A 16,472-nucleotide genomic window follows, 5' to 3' on the forward strand; every position below is an offset into this window, starting at 1 on the left:
CCACGTGCCAAATGCTGGGCAGCTAAGGTTGTGGGCAGGCGTCCAGAGCAGCTTCAGACTCCCGGGTGCCCCATGGTCTGGCCACCGCAGGGAGGGGTGGGGACAGTGTTGTGCCAGCTGAGGCTCATTTATGCCAGCAAGCAAAGGTCAGGATGTAGGGGCCTGAGGTGGGTCCTGGGTCTGAGGCTTAAGGTCAGGGAGAGGTTCAACCCTGGGTTGGGGAGTGATTCAGCAATGCAGTGGGGGCCCAGGAGGGGTGGGGTGGGGTGGTCAGGGCATGATGATCCCCAGCAGCAGCCGCAGCATAAGCAGCCTGGGGCACAGCTGGTTGGGGCTGTCGGGGTGCGGCAGTGTAGGGCTCCAGGCAGGTGGTGAAGGCCATGATATGCACCCGAAGCTCTGCTCCTGCAGAGCTTGTGCGCCAGGTGCGCCTGCAGGCCAAGCAGGAACACTGCCAGGTCCTGACCAGCATGGGTTTTGTAAGATGAGCTGGGCCACCTGCTGTTGGTGCTTGGGGTCGCTGCCTTGGCTGTCACTGACATTGGACTGGGAGCCCCTGCTGAGTGAGAAACCTGGGTCATTGCCCTAAAGGAGGGAGATGTAAGCCTTGCCATTTGAGGCCTCCTCTGGAGGCAGCCAGAAAATGGAGCTGCCCCACGGTGGGTAGCCACCAAAAGTAAAGTTGTGAGTGGTCAGCAGTGACCAGGGTCAGTGTGCCCTTCTCACTCGTGAGCCGGCTGGCCATCCCTGTCAAAGGCATCATTGAGATCGGCAGTCTCAGTCAGTGTAAGGAAAGCTCTGCCCTCAGGATGGCCATGGTCAGTGGGAACCCCCTCATGAAGAGGTGGAAGCCTCGGGAATTCCTGCCCAGCAGGTGCAAGGCCACCTCTGTTATCTCCATCAGGGTCGGGTCCTGCTCAGGGTCTCAGTGAGTCTGCTACTTCATGTCCTAGAGAAGCGCACGAGATGTGTTACAGAGGGGTCCTGAATGAGCGCCGTTCAGTTCCACACACCAGGCACCCGGTGCTGGGTCTGCCACTCCTGAACCAGGTTCTGCCTGTCCTTCCTGACTCCACTCCGTCTGGCATCGTCAGGGCACTCTAGGTCTGGGGTTTCCTTGGGAGGCACGTACTTGTGGCTTCTGCCCAGGATCACGTTGATGTGCATGTTAGAAACGTCCCGACAGCCCTCCCTCAGTACGGGCGCGGGCATGTCGGCATCAGGACCAGTTTCTGTTCATGGTGTGTGCGTAGGTGCCCGCTGGGAAGGCATGCTGCACTCTCGCGGTGGTCACCACGCCCACTGACTTCCCTGCCTTCTTGGCCCAGTTCATCATAGAGGTGACCTACTGCCATGTGTTGTGTTGCCCTGGTTGAATCGGGTGGCTTCATTGACACCAATGGTCTGGTAGTTGGTCTTGACCCCACACAGGAAGGCTGTGGCCATGCCTGTGCTGTCTGGCACTTGTCTGTCCACATTGTATGTGTTGGCCAGAGCCATGTATGGGGATTGGTCCGTGGTTGGCCCTGTGCAGGACATGGGGGCCGGGTCTCAGGTCCCAGTTTGTCATTCCTCTGTCTTTTAAGGATCTGAGCTGCTGTCATGGTGGACGCCTATTCTCATCCCCCAAGAAGACAATGAGGTTCTTGGCAGCCATCTGGGTGGGCTGTAGCTTCTTGGTGGTGTCCAGGGCCTAGGCTGTCTGGCGGTTCCAGTAGGCTGGGTCTTCCTCCTCAGCTGGGATGATGCCCGGGGAGGGCCACTGCAGCAGCAACAGCAGCCCCCAGGCTCCCTGCATGCCTGTGGGGTGGTGGGACTGGGACTCCAGAGGGGCTGGGACCTGGTGAGACTGGAACCTGGGCAAGGCTGAGACACCAGAGTACCAGCCACAGTGCTAGCTCTACTCTTCAAATATTGTGTTCGTAAGGCTCCTGCTTTCTGGGCACACGGGCTTCTTGTCGAATTCTTGCAACACTTCAAAGTGCATCTTCTCACGGTGATGGGTCTTTCAATACGTGTATTTTAGGCCTGTTTTAAAGCATGCAAACACTCAAGATGGGTACAAGTTGTTTCCTATTGAGAGGTCATTTGTCATCAGTTTTCCACTGTTGCTTCATGTGGGCAGCTTGGAAATGTAAAAATTTAAACCTTGGCCATTGATCAGTAGCAGACAGAACCTGTCAAACACTACTTTCCAGCTCATTTAATGACTGAATTGGTAGACTGCACCTGAAAAATGTTGTATAGAAATGACTTTTTTGTTAAAATAATTTATCACAATTAATGTATACCCTTAACACACTGTTCTTTCCATCAAGTATTGATATGTATCAATAATATAGTTCATCTTTTCATGCTTATATTTTCAGCACTATAAACTTGTGTACAAATCAGATCATTAAAAAAATTTAATGTGTCTAGGGATATTTACTGTCCCAGTTATAGATTTTTCAAATGTGACTTTAGACCATTTCCCCCCAAATAGTCACACTCATTTCTCCACCAAGAGTGGACACATACCAGTCAAGTTTATGGAGCTTGACCCTTGCAGAAACACCACCACCATTCGCTTTAAGCATTTCCTAGTTTTTTTACAATTAAAAAAACATGGTAGAAAAAAAATTGTAGATTTTTTCAGAGCCAAAATGAAAACATTTTAGAAAAAAATCAGGCCAAATCTTTGGAATTCAAAGTGACTGAACACCTAGAAGAGACACATTATAAAACCTGCCAGTGACATGCCTGCTCACAGGTCCGAATTGAATTCCTTTGTCATAATTCAGGTATTCTTCTCTTTCTCAGTGATACAGGAACAACACCTCCAGAGAGTGGGATTTTTGGATTTATGATAAACTTCTCTGCATTTCTTGGTAAGTACACAACAATTATTATAAATAAATGGAAAATTCACACTCTTAAAGGAAGGGAAATATGTTTTTTACAGTGGATGTGTGACTTTTTTATCATTATCTTTTTAACAGACTTCATTTTTTAGAACAGTTTTAGGCTCACAGCAAAATGAACTCACAGGTAAAGATGCCCATATAGCCCCTGCTCCCTCCCCCAGCCTCCCCTGTTATCAGCATCCCCCACGAGAGTGGTCCATTTGTTGATGAACCTGCACTGACTCATCAGAATCACCCCAGTCCGTGGTTTACATCAAGGTTCATCCTTGGTGTGTATCATTTTTTTCAAAGTACAGCTTATGCAACCACAATTGGCTCTACTTTGAGAAACTAATATGAACTGAAATCTAAAGTTACTTATGCCCTCATAGAACTACTTTTCAATTCACCTGGCAATTCACCGCAAGATTATCAAGTGGCTTTTAAATGTAATTTGATTTTTAAAATTGTGGGTTTTATCCAACATATTTGTGTAAGGCGCAGAGACACCCAGTGTATAAGCTGATGCTTCTCAGACTGTGTTCTGAAGGCAACACCCATGAAAAACACTGGGATGCTGGTGAAAATGCAGATTCCAGGGCCACACCACAGATCTTCTCCATCAGAACCTCTGGGAGTGTGGCCCAAGCGCATGCGCTGTGAACCAGCAGTCTAGGGGACTTGGACACCCACTAAAGCTTGCGAACCACGGACGACGGTGTTGTCTCACCTGTTAGAGGGGGAGAGGGGAAGTAGGGAAGTTTGTCTCCAACTCAGGCGTGATGTTTCTCTTCAGTTCCTCAAGTGCCCCTGAGACGCAGATGGTAGGACACATCTACATATGTGAAATAGGGGGCTCTTTCTCTTTGTCCTTTCATGAACCCCCCACAGAAAAATAAGTGTTTGCCAAGGGCCTGTTATGTAACCAGCCCGTCTGTCCCTCTCTATTGGTATAGGTGGGAAGGGACAGAAGTACTGGAAGCTTTACTTAGTGACTTGGCACCTTTGGAATTTTTCATCCTACTTGGTAGAGAGAAAGTTTTACCCCATTTGTGGGCTTCTCCTCCCAAGCTTGTGGAGGTGAGCGAGGGGAAGTAGAAATAGTCCATCCGTTCACGTGCCCTCTCCTGCTATTCTTGCCCAGCATCCAGATTTAGCAGACAGATTGTTTTGTTACCAGCAAGTGATAATTAGATTTTTGCTCCTAGAATTCGACGTGAGTATCTTTGTTTAAAAATCTATGATAAATGATTAGCTTTTAGCCTGCTTTTTAAAGTCCAGCACAAATATTACGGCCATCACACTATTTCAGTACATAGAAATCTACTTTATTCTTTTAACACGTGCATGTTATTGATTTCATGGGTGTATTACATTTCATTTAATCAGTCCCATGTTGTTAAACATTTAGGCTATTTCTGATTTTGGAATTTGCAACGCTAAAGCGAATAACCTTTTAATGTTTAAAGTCTTTGCATATATATGTGAGTTTCTTTATAAGGTAAATTCACATTCGTGTGAAAAGGATAATAGCCAAAATGGTGTGTGTGGGTGTGTGTGCCCATCACACTGGGGAGGGAGCAAGATAGGGTGAGGAAGGTCAGGGGTGGGTGAGTGGGAAGACTACTGCAATTAGGAAACTGAAGACACACGCTTTAAAAAAGAGCAACACAAAGCCATTTCTGTGTTTTTCACTCTAAACAGTGAAATAATGAAAATTCACTACTGTACCTTTCTTTTTCAGGTGCAGCCACGATGTACACAAGATACAAAATAGTGGAAAAGCAGAATCAAACCAGCTATTTCAGCACTCCTGTTTTTAACTTGGTGTCCTTAGTTCTGGGATTGGTGGGATGCATCGGAATGGGCATTGTTGCCAATTTTCAGGTATGACCTGACATTTTTTTTGTTATTGGGGGTGATGGAGTTTGTGTGTGTGGAAGAGAGAGACAACAGCACAAGAGCCATGCCTGTGCCAGTGTAGCTATCAAATCGTGGATGGGTTTATAAAAATTGTGGTAATTTGCTTTTTAGAAACAAATGCCATTTGAAAGTCAATCCTGCCTGATACTTGGGAGTGATGGGGTGCGGGTATGCGTGGTCATGCATGGTCGTGACAGAGAGTGTGTGGTTTGAATGATGCTATGGGCTTTGCATCGCTCCGTGTTCTTATCGACGTGGTTGATGTGTTGGGAGAGCTACTTCAGCCATTGTAATGATTTCACTTAGAGTGTGAGATATCTGTATACGAGTGTGTGTGTGTGTGTGTACTGATTTTATGGTTTAACCTCTGGTGTTCAATTCAGACGGCGGCACCTCCTTTATTCCTCTCTCAGATGAGGACAGAGGCTCGTGGAAGTGAAATAATTTGCTCAGGGTGCCTCAGCTAATTAGTTGCTGAGCCAAAATGTGGTCCCACTGAAGCCAACTATCTTAAATGATGACAACTGCGGAGTCTGCTCAATAGAGACTTACCATGTCAAGTGTTTGAAACCCGCCCCCACTTGTTTTATTCTAATTTGTGGATTTCTGTCATGCCAGTCTCTTTTCAGAAAGCATGCATCTATTTATCTATGGAGACAATGTTTAATACTTTTTAAAAAAACATTTGTTGTGGGAATTGCAAGGACTGGCTGAGATAACGTACCGTGACCAGTGGTCTGCACTTGGTGGCTGTCACGGTCATTCCAGGTCCATCATTAGAGGCTAACACTAGAGCAGTCCTGCTCTCTCCATCACTGTTGTGTCCTGAGGTGGTAGAAAGGAAGTTACTCAGGACGACTTCTTGTTCGGCCCAGGGGTACGCCTTTAACTTTTCTCCCACCAGAAGTGGGTTAATCTTTTGTGCTTCTTACTTTTACAAAATGGTGTCAGTCTTTACTGCTAGCCCACTGCTGACATACATGTCCTCACCCTGATGCAGCAGCCTGGGGGGGCTACACCCCAGTATTGATCTGTGAGGATAATAAATAACCACAGACCCGCACCCACACCATCGTTTTCCATTTGTTTGCTAAGGTCCATTCCTGAAGGTCCATTCCACGAAGGCGGACCGTTGTCAGAGTCCTCTGTCTGATCTGCCCTACGTCGGGCCTCATAAAACCACCTATTCTGCATGGCTCACAGGGATGCCATCTATTAGTGGAGGGGGAGGGGACGTTATAGTCAAGTGCTCTGGGAAACTGTGCTGTGTCAGGAGGGCTGAGGGGAAGGCACCCTTCTTCAGGTTACACAGTATCTTCAGGACAGCCTATGGGCTGGGATGTGCTGTCAGTTCTCAGGGCCAATTAGTGTCCATTTGTGGGTATTACCAACCTGTAATTATTAGTGACCTTGTTCCCATGGGGAGCTGGAAAGGTAAGAACCAAACTTGTAGCCTTCCTGAAACAAGTGTAGAGGGCTTCATGGAAGGCATTTTGTTAACTAAGTTTGCTTCTGGCTCCATTTTACTTTCCTACTCTTGTGCTTTTTTTACAAAGAAAAAATAATTTAATGTTGAATTGGCCAATACTGAGACAGGGGGCTTATGCTCTAAACAAACCAACTTGCCGACGGTGTGTCGGTTACAGATTATGTAAGGTAAAACCACAAGACAGCATGGGTTAAGGGTTTGGGTTGTGCTGAGAGCTGGTTGGAGGTGAGGTAAAGGTCATGAATCATTTCTCCAGGTCTTGAGGGCAGTTCTGAGGTCTGTTCCAGGCTCCTTCTGTCTGGTCTCATGGGAAAGTAGCCAGGGGTCTTTCCACCTTAGGGCTCAAAACCGAAACATAGGTCAAGATGTTATCTTTCGCTAGCCAGAGGTCCGTATTGTGTGAATATTAGCTCTAGCTACTGTCTTCTGCTGCCTCTGGCACTGCCGACTATCAGGGAAAGGCTAGGTAGGTCTCTATGGTACAGAGCAGCGATTTTCAACCTTTTACATCTCATGGCACACAGAAACTAGTTATTAAAATTCTGAAGCACACCCAGAAATCTATTTTTTTGCCAATCTGACAAAAATAGATATAATTTTGATTCATTCACATAGGAAGGCTTTCATTGTGTTGGCTCCTGTCATTTTTTTATTGGACAATCTAAGGGAAAAGAAGTCAGTGCTCCTGAGTAAATAGTCAGGTATTACATATTTAAAAAATTCCTGTGTTGTACACCTGTGCAGCACACCAGTTGAAAATAGCTGGTGTAGAGAGAGAGAGAGGGGAGGAGGAAAGAGAGAGAACTCAGTCTCCTATTGTATTGTCCCTACATGGTGACATCAGATACACCATGTTGCAATGCATGGTTGCATGTGACATTTGCCACATAGCAGAGACTCTGTAACATTTCCTTATGTTTTATGCCTGTGTGCATTATTTTTTCATAACCTGTATTTGAAATTTTCTGTGTGACAAACTTGTGAAAGCATTCACCCATATCATTTAACTCATATATTTTAACTCATATAATTCTAATAACAACCTTAGAAGGTAGTAGTAAAATTTTTCTCTCGTTTTCAATGGCGATGCGGAAGCCCAGAGAAGTTAATACTTACCCAAGATCATATGAGCAGTAAAGGCAGAAGTGGCTCTTGCAGCGAAGCAGTCTGTCCAGAGCCTGTAGAAAAGAGTTAACCTCAATGCTACAATGAAGAAATCTCTGGGAGGAAAAAGCATGCCACAATCCAGAGTTCTAGCATCAGAAAGCACAATTAAAAAAAAAAAAAAGGAGTGGAGAGACCTGGAAGGATATCATTTGTCCAGTAGAATGTGGATCCGAATTGTTCAGTAGGGGGTACCATGCACTATCCGATATCCTAATCACTTTCTCCTCCAAATCACTCAATTTCATGACACACCTGTCGATTTTTAAGCCACAAAGGGCAGACTTTCAGAAGCAAACTTGGATGGTTAGATGATTGAACTTTTGGTTCTCTTTAAGGCTTCCATGACGTGATTACATTTTCAACAAAACCAGAAATAGAGTCAGTAACTTTCCTGAGAGCAAAGTGTTTGCCTTGTCATTGTTCCCATAAATAGCTTTACGACTTCCTTGTTTGATATCCTGTAATTCATTTTCAACATGCTGTGAGCAGACCAGCTTGAGCTGTTACCTTGAGAAAAATTAGAGATCTGTGGGTGAGAGAGAGTATTGACTGGTGGTTTTTCCTGAGTAGGAAATAAATTTGTACTTATCAGAAGTTCGCGAATAGCTCTCTTTCCTGAGCTGGTGGGTGGGATGGCTACTCTTTGGTACGTCCTCACCAATTTCTGTCCATGCTGTAATTTTCCTCGAGAAGTTTACATTTCTGAAAAGTCATTTTTTTTCAAAGCACAACACTATTTTTACTCTCTTGTCAGTTAACAAAAGGGTTTTGAAAAAGGGATTCAAAATGGGCACCAAGTATTCATCTTATCCTCTATCTAAGGTTCACGCCTGATCTCAGAATCATTTGCTTTCAAAAGGCATCTCTGATGACAAAGTATGCACTCCACAGTGAAAAAGACACATTACAAATACAACTCCCATTCAATCAAAGACCTTAAAAAGAATTTTCTTCCTCACCCAAGACATTTTTTTACTGCTCGTAGAGAGAGAGGAAGGGTGTGTGAGAGAGAGTGAGAGAGACAGAAGCATCGATCAGTTGCCTTCCATGTGTGCCTGAAATGGGGATCTTTGTGCCCAGACTGGGGATCGAACCTGCAACTTAGGTATGTGCCCTAACTGGGAATTGAATCCCAACCTTTCAGTTATGGGACGACAGTCCAACCAACTGAGCCACACCAGCCAGAGCTCTAGGACCTTTTGATCTGAACTGGCAGCATTAATGTGGGGGGCCTGCCAGTTCGCAGATTCATTTTCTAAAGGATGTGTTGACTTGGGCTGGGCTGAAGAAGCAAATTCCCTGACAGTGCTGGTGGGAGAAAAAAATAGCATATAAATTCAGAATGTTGACTTACTTAGCATGAAAAAAAATGGAGAGTGGAAAGAACTAGGATTCTCAGATGATTATGCTTGAAAAGGACTCAGCAGTATATGCCTTGCTTTTTGTTTATTTTCCCTTGACCAAATGTGCCTAACATTCAAGGAGTAGAAAGGATTTGTTTTCTTAATTTTTTTTACTGTTTTTTAAACATTTTTTTATGTTTGTAATTTTTTAGTGTTGTTCAATTACAGTTGTCCCCTTCCCTTTCATTGCTCCTGCCCTATCCGCTCCCCCTCCCACATTCAATCCTACCCTCTCCCCATTGTCCTTGTCCATGGGTCCTTTATATACATGTGTTTTTTGACTTGACTCTTCCCCTTGTTTCCCCTGTTATCCCACTCCCCCCTCCCCTCTGGTCACTGTCAGCTTGTTCTTTATTTCTATGTCTCTGGTTCTGCTTTGCTGGCTTGTTTGTTTTGTTTATTAGGTTCCACTTACAGGTGAGATCATATGCTATTTGTCTTTCACCACCTGGCTGGTTTCACTTAGCATAATGCTCTCCATTTCCATCCATGCTCTCGAGAAGGGTAGGAGTTTCTCCTTTTTTTTTTTTCTGCTTCATAGTATTCCATTGTGTAAATGTACTGGTTTTTTGATCCACTCATTTACTGATGGGCATTTAGGCTGTTTCCAGCACTTGGCTATTGTAAATAATGCTGCTATTAATATTGAGGTGCATAGGTTTTTTTGAATTGGTGTTTCAGAATTCTCAGTAGTGGAAACACTGGGTCAAGAAGGCAGTTCCATTTTTAGTTTTTTGAGGAAACCCCATACTGCTTTCCACAGAGGCCACAGCCGTCTGCATTCCCACCAACAGAGCACCAGGGTTCCCTTTTCTACATCCTTGCTGGCACCTGTTGTTTGTTGATTTGTTTATGAGGCCATTCTCACTGGTGGGAAGTGGTATCTCACTGTGGTTTTAATTTGCATCTCTCTGATGGCTAGTGATGCTGAGCATCCTTCATATGTCTCTGGGTCCTCCTTGGAGAATTGTCTGTTCAGATCCTTTTCTCACTTTTTAATTGGGTTGTTTGTCTTCCTGGTGTGGAGTCATGTGAGTTCTTTATGTATTTTGGAGATCAAACCCTTGTCTAAGGTATTATTGGCAAATATATTTTCCCATATGGTTGGTTCCATTTTCATTTTGCTGATGTTTTCTATAGCTGTGTAGAAGCTTTTTAACTTGATGTAGTCCCATTTGTTTTTTCTTTCTTTTATATATATTCTTTGCTCTAGGGGACATATGGGTGAAAATATTGCTGGATGGGACATCTGAAATTTTCCTGCCTATATTCTCCTGTAGGACTCTCATGGTGTCATGACTTATATTTAAGTCTTTTATTTATCATGAGTTTCTTTTTGTGTTTGGTGTAAACTGGTGGTCAAGTTTCATTTTTTTTGCATGTACTTGTTCAGATCTCCCAACACCATTTATTGAAGAGGCTAGTTTTACTCTATTTTATGCTTCTGTCCCCATTGTTAAATATTAATTGACATAGCAACATAGGTTTATTACTGGGCTTTCTATTCTGTTCCATTGATCTATGTGTCTGTTCTTATGCCAGTACAAGAATGTTTTGATCACAGTAGCCTTGTAATATAGTTTGATATCAGGTATTGTGATCCCTCCTACTTTGTTCTTTCTCAAAATTGCTGAAGCTACTCCAGGTCATTTATGGTTTCATATAAATTTTTGAAATGTTTGTTCTATATCTGTGAAATATGTCGTTGATATTTTAATAGAGATTGCATTGAATCTCTAAATAGCTTTGGGTAGTAAGGATATTTTAATGATGTTAATTCTTCCAATCCATGAACACGTTATATGCTTCCACTTATTAGTGTCTTCCTTAATTTCTTTCCTCAGCGTTCTGTAGTTTTCTGAGTACATGTCTTTTATCTCCTTGATTAGGTTTTTTACTGTTTTTTTAAAAAAATAACATAATATTAGTCCAAGGTGTATAGCAGTGGTTTCATATATGCATGTATTTTGAAATGATCAACACGGTAAGTTTAGTTAACATGCATCATCTCCCATAGTTACAATGTTTTTCTTGTGATGAGCACTTTTCAGATTTACTCTCTCAAAATAAAAGAAAAAAGATTTACTTTCTTAGCAACTTTCAAAAATATACTTTTATTCAATATAGTCGGCATGCTGTGCATAGCATAACTGAAAAGTTTTACCCTTTAACAGGAAGTTTTCACTTTTTGGCCCCCTTTACCCATTTCCCCACCCGTCCACTCCCCACCTCTGGCAGCCACCAATCTGTTTTCTGCATCTATGAGTCCAGTTTTCTTTTAAAGATTTTACTTATAAGTGAGATCACACAGCATTTGTCTTTCTCTCTCTGCCTTATTTCACTTAGTATTATGCCCTCAGATCCATCTGTGTTGTTATAAATGGCAAGATTTTTTTTATGGCTGAATAATATTCCATGGTAGACTATGTGTGTGTGTCTGTATAATGGACACTAAGGTTGTCTCCATGTCTTGACTATTATAAATAATGCTGCAATGATCATGGGGGTGCAGATATGTTTTTGAGATAGTGATTTCATTTCCTTTCAATTATTATTATTTTTTAATTGTGGTAAAATACCTGTAAGATCAAATTTACCATCTTAATCATTTTTAAGTGTACAGTTCAACACAGTTGAAAATATTCCTTAATTCTTCAAGTATTTAAAGGTACACATATGTTTTAGAAGGCATAGAATATATTTTATTTTTCACATATAACTTCCCTAAATCTATACATACCCTACCCATATAGAATATACCCAACCGGTCAACAATTTATGTTCTGTTGTAAAATTTTCATGCACTCTTATTTAACTATAACACAAATCAAGTGGGGGATTTTTTCCTATATTTCTAGCTTTGATACCTGAAAAATAATGTTTTTAAAAATCTCCTTTTTCCATTTGGAGAATAAAGATTTTTAAAAAAGAGTCCGTTTGAGCCAAAATGGATTCAGATTAAGCTGTATCAAAATAGAGAATCAATATTTAATTTCTTGTGTGTGTGAACAGTCAGGGAAGAGAACATGGTGGGTCTGTGGAAACCTGGGTGGTCAAAGAAGTTGGTGGACAGGGAACTGGGGCCCAAAACAGGCTTTCTTGGACAACACTTTAACTTTACCTTTTGAAAAAGTCAAATTTTTAAGTTCAATAGAGACTCAGTCATTCAGTCTAAACATCATTGTTATTCTGGAAGGTGGGTGCCCATTGAACATTTGAGAAGGGCCTAATGTGAGCTCGTTTGGTGGCTCAGTTATGACCACACTGGGGACAACAGCCAACTTTTTGCCTAGACTGGGTGTAGGGCTGCCTCCCTGTTGAAATGGCTAGGGTGGCCGGGCCAGGACTTGATTTGAAGTTGTCATTGCATTGCAAGAGCAGTATTTTTACTTAGAACTATGTGTTCATTTGAGGTGGCTTGGGAGGGACAAAGAGATTACCGAGGAGCAGGGAGTCTAAAACCCCTGAGCCACCCCTGGCACCTTTATGTACATTTGTGTGCACTTGATCAGATAACCTGCACCGCAAACCTGCACGGCAGACATTATTATGCTCATTGTGCAGATCAGAAATTGGGGTTTTAAACTCAGGTCACAGACCCCAGTGGCGGAGTCAAGATATTTTGTTTTATCCAGGTCAGCCAGGCTCCAAAGCCCACTCAACACCACGCTGCCACCTCTAAGGTTGATATTACTCTGTCCTTGTCCCACATGCCCCAGTTTACTGTGAGACATTTACATCGTCATGGGGGAAGGCTTTTCTCTTGGTAATTGTGTAAAAGCTGCCACATTTTCAAAAGAGGGGTGGGTACATCTGTGACAACAGATGGCTTAGAATAGCCCAGAGTGCGTGAGTGCTTGGATCACGGTGTGGACAGGCTCATGTGGAGTAACGCACCATGTGACTTTCTCTCTAGGAGTTAGCTGTCCCGGTGGTCCATGACGGCGGCGCCCTGTTGGCTTTTGTCTGTGGCGTGATGTACACGCTCCTGCAGTCCATCATCTCCTACAAGTCGTGTCCTCAGTGGAACAGCCTCTCCACGTGCCATGTACGGATGGCCATCTCTGCCATTTCCTGTGCGGCGGTCATCCCCAGTATCCTTTTCACATTTGTCAGTGTCCTCACAAGCTTGAAACCTTCCTCTGCCTTGCCCCCAGCAAAAGAAAAAAAAGCATGAAAAAGAGCAAAGGTCACCAGCCAAGTTTCCATATGCTTCAGAAGAACCACTGGGAGAAAAGTGTAAATCATTAAGAGAAATGTCTCAACAGGGTCAGGTCAGATCAAAAGAATCTTCAGGGAAAAGAATGTTATGAAAGGAGGATGGAAAAAATCTCGGAAAACTTCACTCTTTATTTACTTTCCTTCCAACAGGGTCGGCTTCACCAGCCATGGGAAAATATTTATTTTTCTTTGGAGTGCTTGGCTAAAGACACCAAATATTGGTATTGTACTTAAAGTAATAGCCCCATGAAGTCCCAAGAGGGCCAGACTCTCCCCTCTCCCTGCACGAAGGTGACTAGATGATTTGACTTCCTCGTCCGTGTTAAGAGGTTTCTAAAAGCTCTATATTACTTACTTCAGAGTCAATTGAAACACATGTAGCCTTTCTTCTTTATTACTGATTTTATTTTCAAAATTTTATTTCGTTTTCTAACTCAGCAATGTGAGAAGAAAATATAAGTTTATCAGACTTGCATGTTCTGATTTAGAGGAAATGAAAGTCTTCTTGCTTTCTCTCTCCCTCTTGGGATTTAGCACATAATATAAAAAAGTTCTGGTCTTCGAGGGGTGGAAAATTCCCCATCTTTCGAAATACCATCTGCATTCATATCAGAGAAAAATGCAGGGTCATTAAAATGGCAATTACTGTCATATAACAGGAAAGTGGCCATTTTGTAACTCTTCTAGTGGCCATTTTGTTGGTCTGGGTTGCATGATGGTGTGAAGTGGGCAAGCTCGTGCGATAGCATCCCACGTGCCTCTGATATTGAGCTTTGCATTGTGCTTTTCAAATAGAAGCTGTACAATATGTGAAGTCTGGGTACGGTTTGGGGTTTGGTTTTGTTTTCATCTTAGGGAAGGAAGTTTTTAATTACAAACTTTCTAAGCACAGAGAAAATAAATTCTAGTGTTGAGAAGTTTAACAAAATATATACCCTAGTTCCTCATATGGTTCTTTCTGAGTTTTCTTGTTGTATTTGTGGGTTGGAGACATTCATGCTTTCTCTTCAAATATGTTTCCTTCAGACCTTTAGCTTGTTTTAGTTGTAAAATTCAGAGGTGTTTGTAGTGTTAAAGGCAAAGTTTCTTGATGTAGGAAACCTTTTCTTGCTTCCAACTCTGGAGACAGGTCTTTACATATTAAAATCAGAGTGTTAGTACAATAAGCATTTCCGGCCTCAGCGTTTCACATACTATGAGTTCCCATTTCTAGAGGGTTCTTATGAGCCTTGCCAAGGGGTCGCAGTCCTACACAGAAACAGGGTATGTCCCTGTACCACATTAATTCATTCATATGAAAACATCTTTTTCCTTAAGTATTAGCATAGGATTTATACTTACTTACAAATATTTCAAAACATCTTTAAAACACTTGTGCTTCTCTTTACCGTAATATTTCTGTGTAATGGCCTCATTGAATGGCTGAAGAAACTGAGGCACAGTAGAATTAGCCTTGTAAGCCCTTCCTGGTAAACTATCTGTCTTGTACCAGTTCCGACAGCATTACCTTCGCAAAATAACTAACAGCACGGGGTCCAGGTTCTTTGGCTTGAGACACATGCTCTGAGCCCCCCGAAACTTGGCTGTTTCCTGTCCTTCGCTTTTACCCTCTCTTTGCCCTTCTCTTGGCTGAGTACTACCCGCCACCTTTTCTTTCCAGACACTATGGTAGCCACAGGCCACACGTGGCTATTGTGCACTTGAAGTGTGGCTGGTCTGCATAGAGACATGCTGTGGTGTAAAATATCTCATTAATAATTCTTTATATTATTACATGTTGAAATGATACCACTTTTGATCTTTTGTATTAAAGGAGCTATATTATTTAAATAATTTTTTTTTTTAGTTTTCTTAAAATGTGGCTGTTAGGGGTGAAATGGCACCAGAATGTGACCAGCAATTGGATCTCAGTTCAGCAGCCTCAGTACCTGAGTTCTGGCTAAGTGAGAATTCAGAGCCAAGACTCAGAGACAAGCAAACGTTTGTTTAGAAGGTGGTAGAGGTAGAAGTGGGTTGTAGAAGACGGAGCCAGCTGGGCGGAGTGGGCTCAGGAAACAAGTTACAGAGGCAAAAGAAGGATCCCTCGGAGCTTAGGAAAAAGACAGAGAGAACTCACCTGGAGAAAGGAGAGGTGGAAAGGCAAGGCGCTCTGGAAGGAGAGAGGAAGGGATCGTGGGAGGAAGGTTGGAGGGGAGGGAGAGAAAGAGAGAGAGCCAGATCTTCTGTTCTAAGGGGTTTTATCCTCTCTCTAAAGGCAAAGATCTTAGGGAAGGCCGCAGGGGAGGATTTCAATAGAATACTCCTCAGCTTTTCTAGGTGTGTCCTTTCAGGGTTGTGGTCTTTACTGATTGGTCAGTGCTTGGGTAAGGGATCATCAGTCACCACAGCTCGTCCTCAGTGCCCTTCTTGGCCTTGCTGCTTCTCTGGGCCTGGAGCTGAAACACAGCTGAGACCTAGATGTTATCTCTAGTTTGACCAAAACTCTCTCTGTGGTCAACACATCGGAGGCTCTGCTTCCCAGATCATTTGATGTGGGTCAGCATCTCATTGTCCTAAGGACATAACGCTTAAGGGGGAGGCCTGAAAGGGAGTGGTGTCCTTATATCCTTATGTGGATATAAGTCATATCCACATAAGGATATGACTTCCTTGCACGGGCCCCCTTGTTCCTCCTCTGAGGGGGTCCTACTCTGCATGCTGAGTGACATGTCAGGGGAGGCAAGGTCAGAGGGAGGTCTGCACTGCAGGTCAGAGGGTCTAAACCACAAGACCAGAGGAAAGATCACCCTGAGGGCGAGGTCCTTGTCTTCCCAGTTGTTCCTCTTGCCAGGTGCCTGGTGCTTTCCGCCCTGTTGACCAGCCGTACCTGGCCTGTTGTTCCTACTCTGCTCATGATTAACTGCCTACTACACAGCTACTATAGTAGGAAATTTAACTTGACACGTGGGGCTGCATTGTATTTCTGACAGCTTTGCTCTAGAGGACTCCTCCAACGTCATAAATCAGATTAAGTTCAATGCCATGAAGGCCCCCCTCACACCCCAAACCCCATTCCACTCTGAATGGATACTTTTGCTTCTGCCACATCACTGTGCCCTATTCTTCCCTCTCATGTGGACAGTCCTGGGCTTCCTTCAGCAAGATTGTGATGTTTCTCTGAGCTGAAACCAAGTCTGTTTGGCCAGGGATTCTCTGCCTCTACCTTTCCCCCTTGTAACATGGTCCCTGGTCCCCAGAACATGGAACTAAAAAACAAATTAATGAAAGAATTAAGAGGCTTTAAAACTGTCAGAAACAGAAGTATGATCGGGAAGGATCAGAGACCCCGCTACACGTTCTACTTCCTTTATTCTGAAAAACTGAGAAGTGTTAAGCACTGAAAAA

General features: G+C 43.3%; 1 protein-coding gene and 1 pseudogene across 1 annotated transcript in view; one reads left to right on the plus strand and one right to left on the minus strand.

Moving 5' to 3' along the window:
• The window catches only part of DRAM1 (DNA damage regulated autophagy modulator 1), a 37,329-nt gene that overhangs the window by 13,663 nt on the left and 7,194 nt on the right, over nucleotides 1-16,472 (plus strand). Inside the window, exons 2-4 of the mRNA XM_037068175.1 lie at nucleotides 2,803-2,870; nucleotides 4,630-4,772; nucleotides 12,784-12,961. Of these exons, the coding sequence (XP_036924070.1) occupies nucleotides 2,803-2,870; nucleotides 4,630-4,772; nucleotides 12,784-12,961 (389 nt within the window). The remainder of the gene's footprint in view (nucleotides 1-2,802; nucleotides 2,871-4,629; nucleotides 4,773-12,783; nucleotides 12,962-16,472) is intronic.
• Nucleotides 206-1,798, minus strand: LOC119002411 (intestinal-type alkaline phosphatase-like; annotated as a pseudogene).

The sequence above is a fragment of the Sturnira hondurensis genome, unplaced genomic scaffold (genome assembly GCF_014824575.4).
Source record: "Sturnira hondurensis isolate 20B ecotype Veracruz unplaced genomic scaffold, ASM1482457v3 Scaffold0017436, whole genome shotgun sequence".
In the NCBI taxonomy this organism is placed as follows: Eukaryota; Metazoa; Chordata; class Mammalia; order Chiroptera; family Phyllostomidae; genus Sturnira; species Sturnira hondurensis.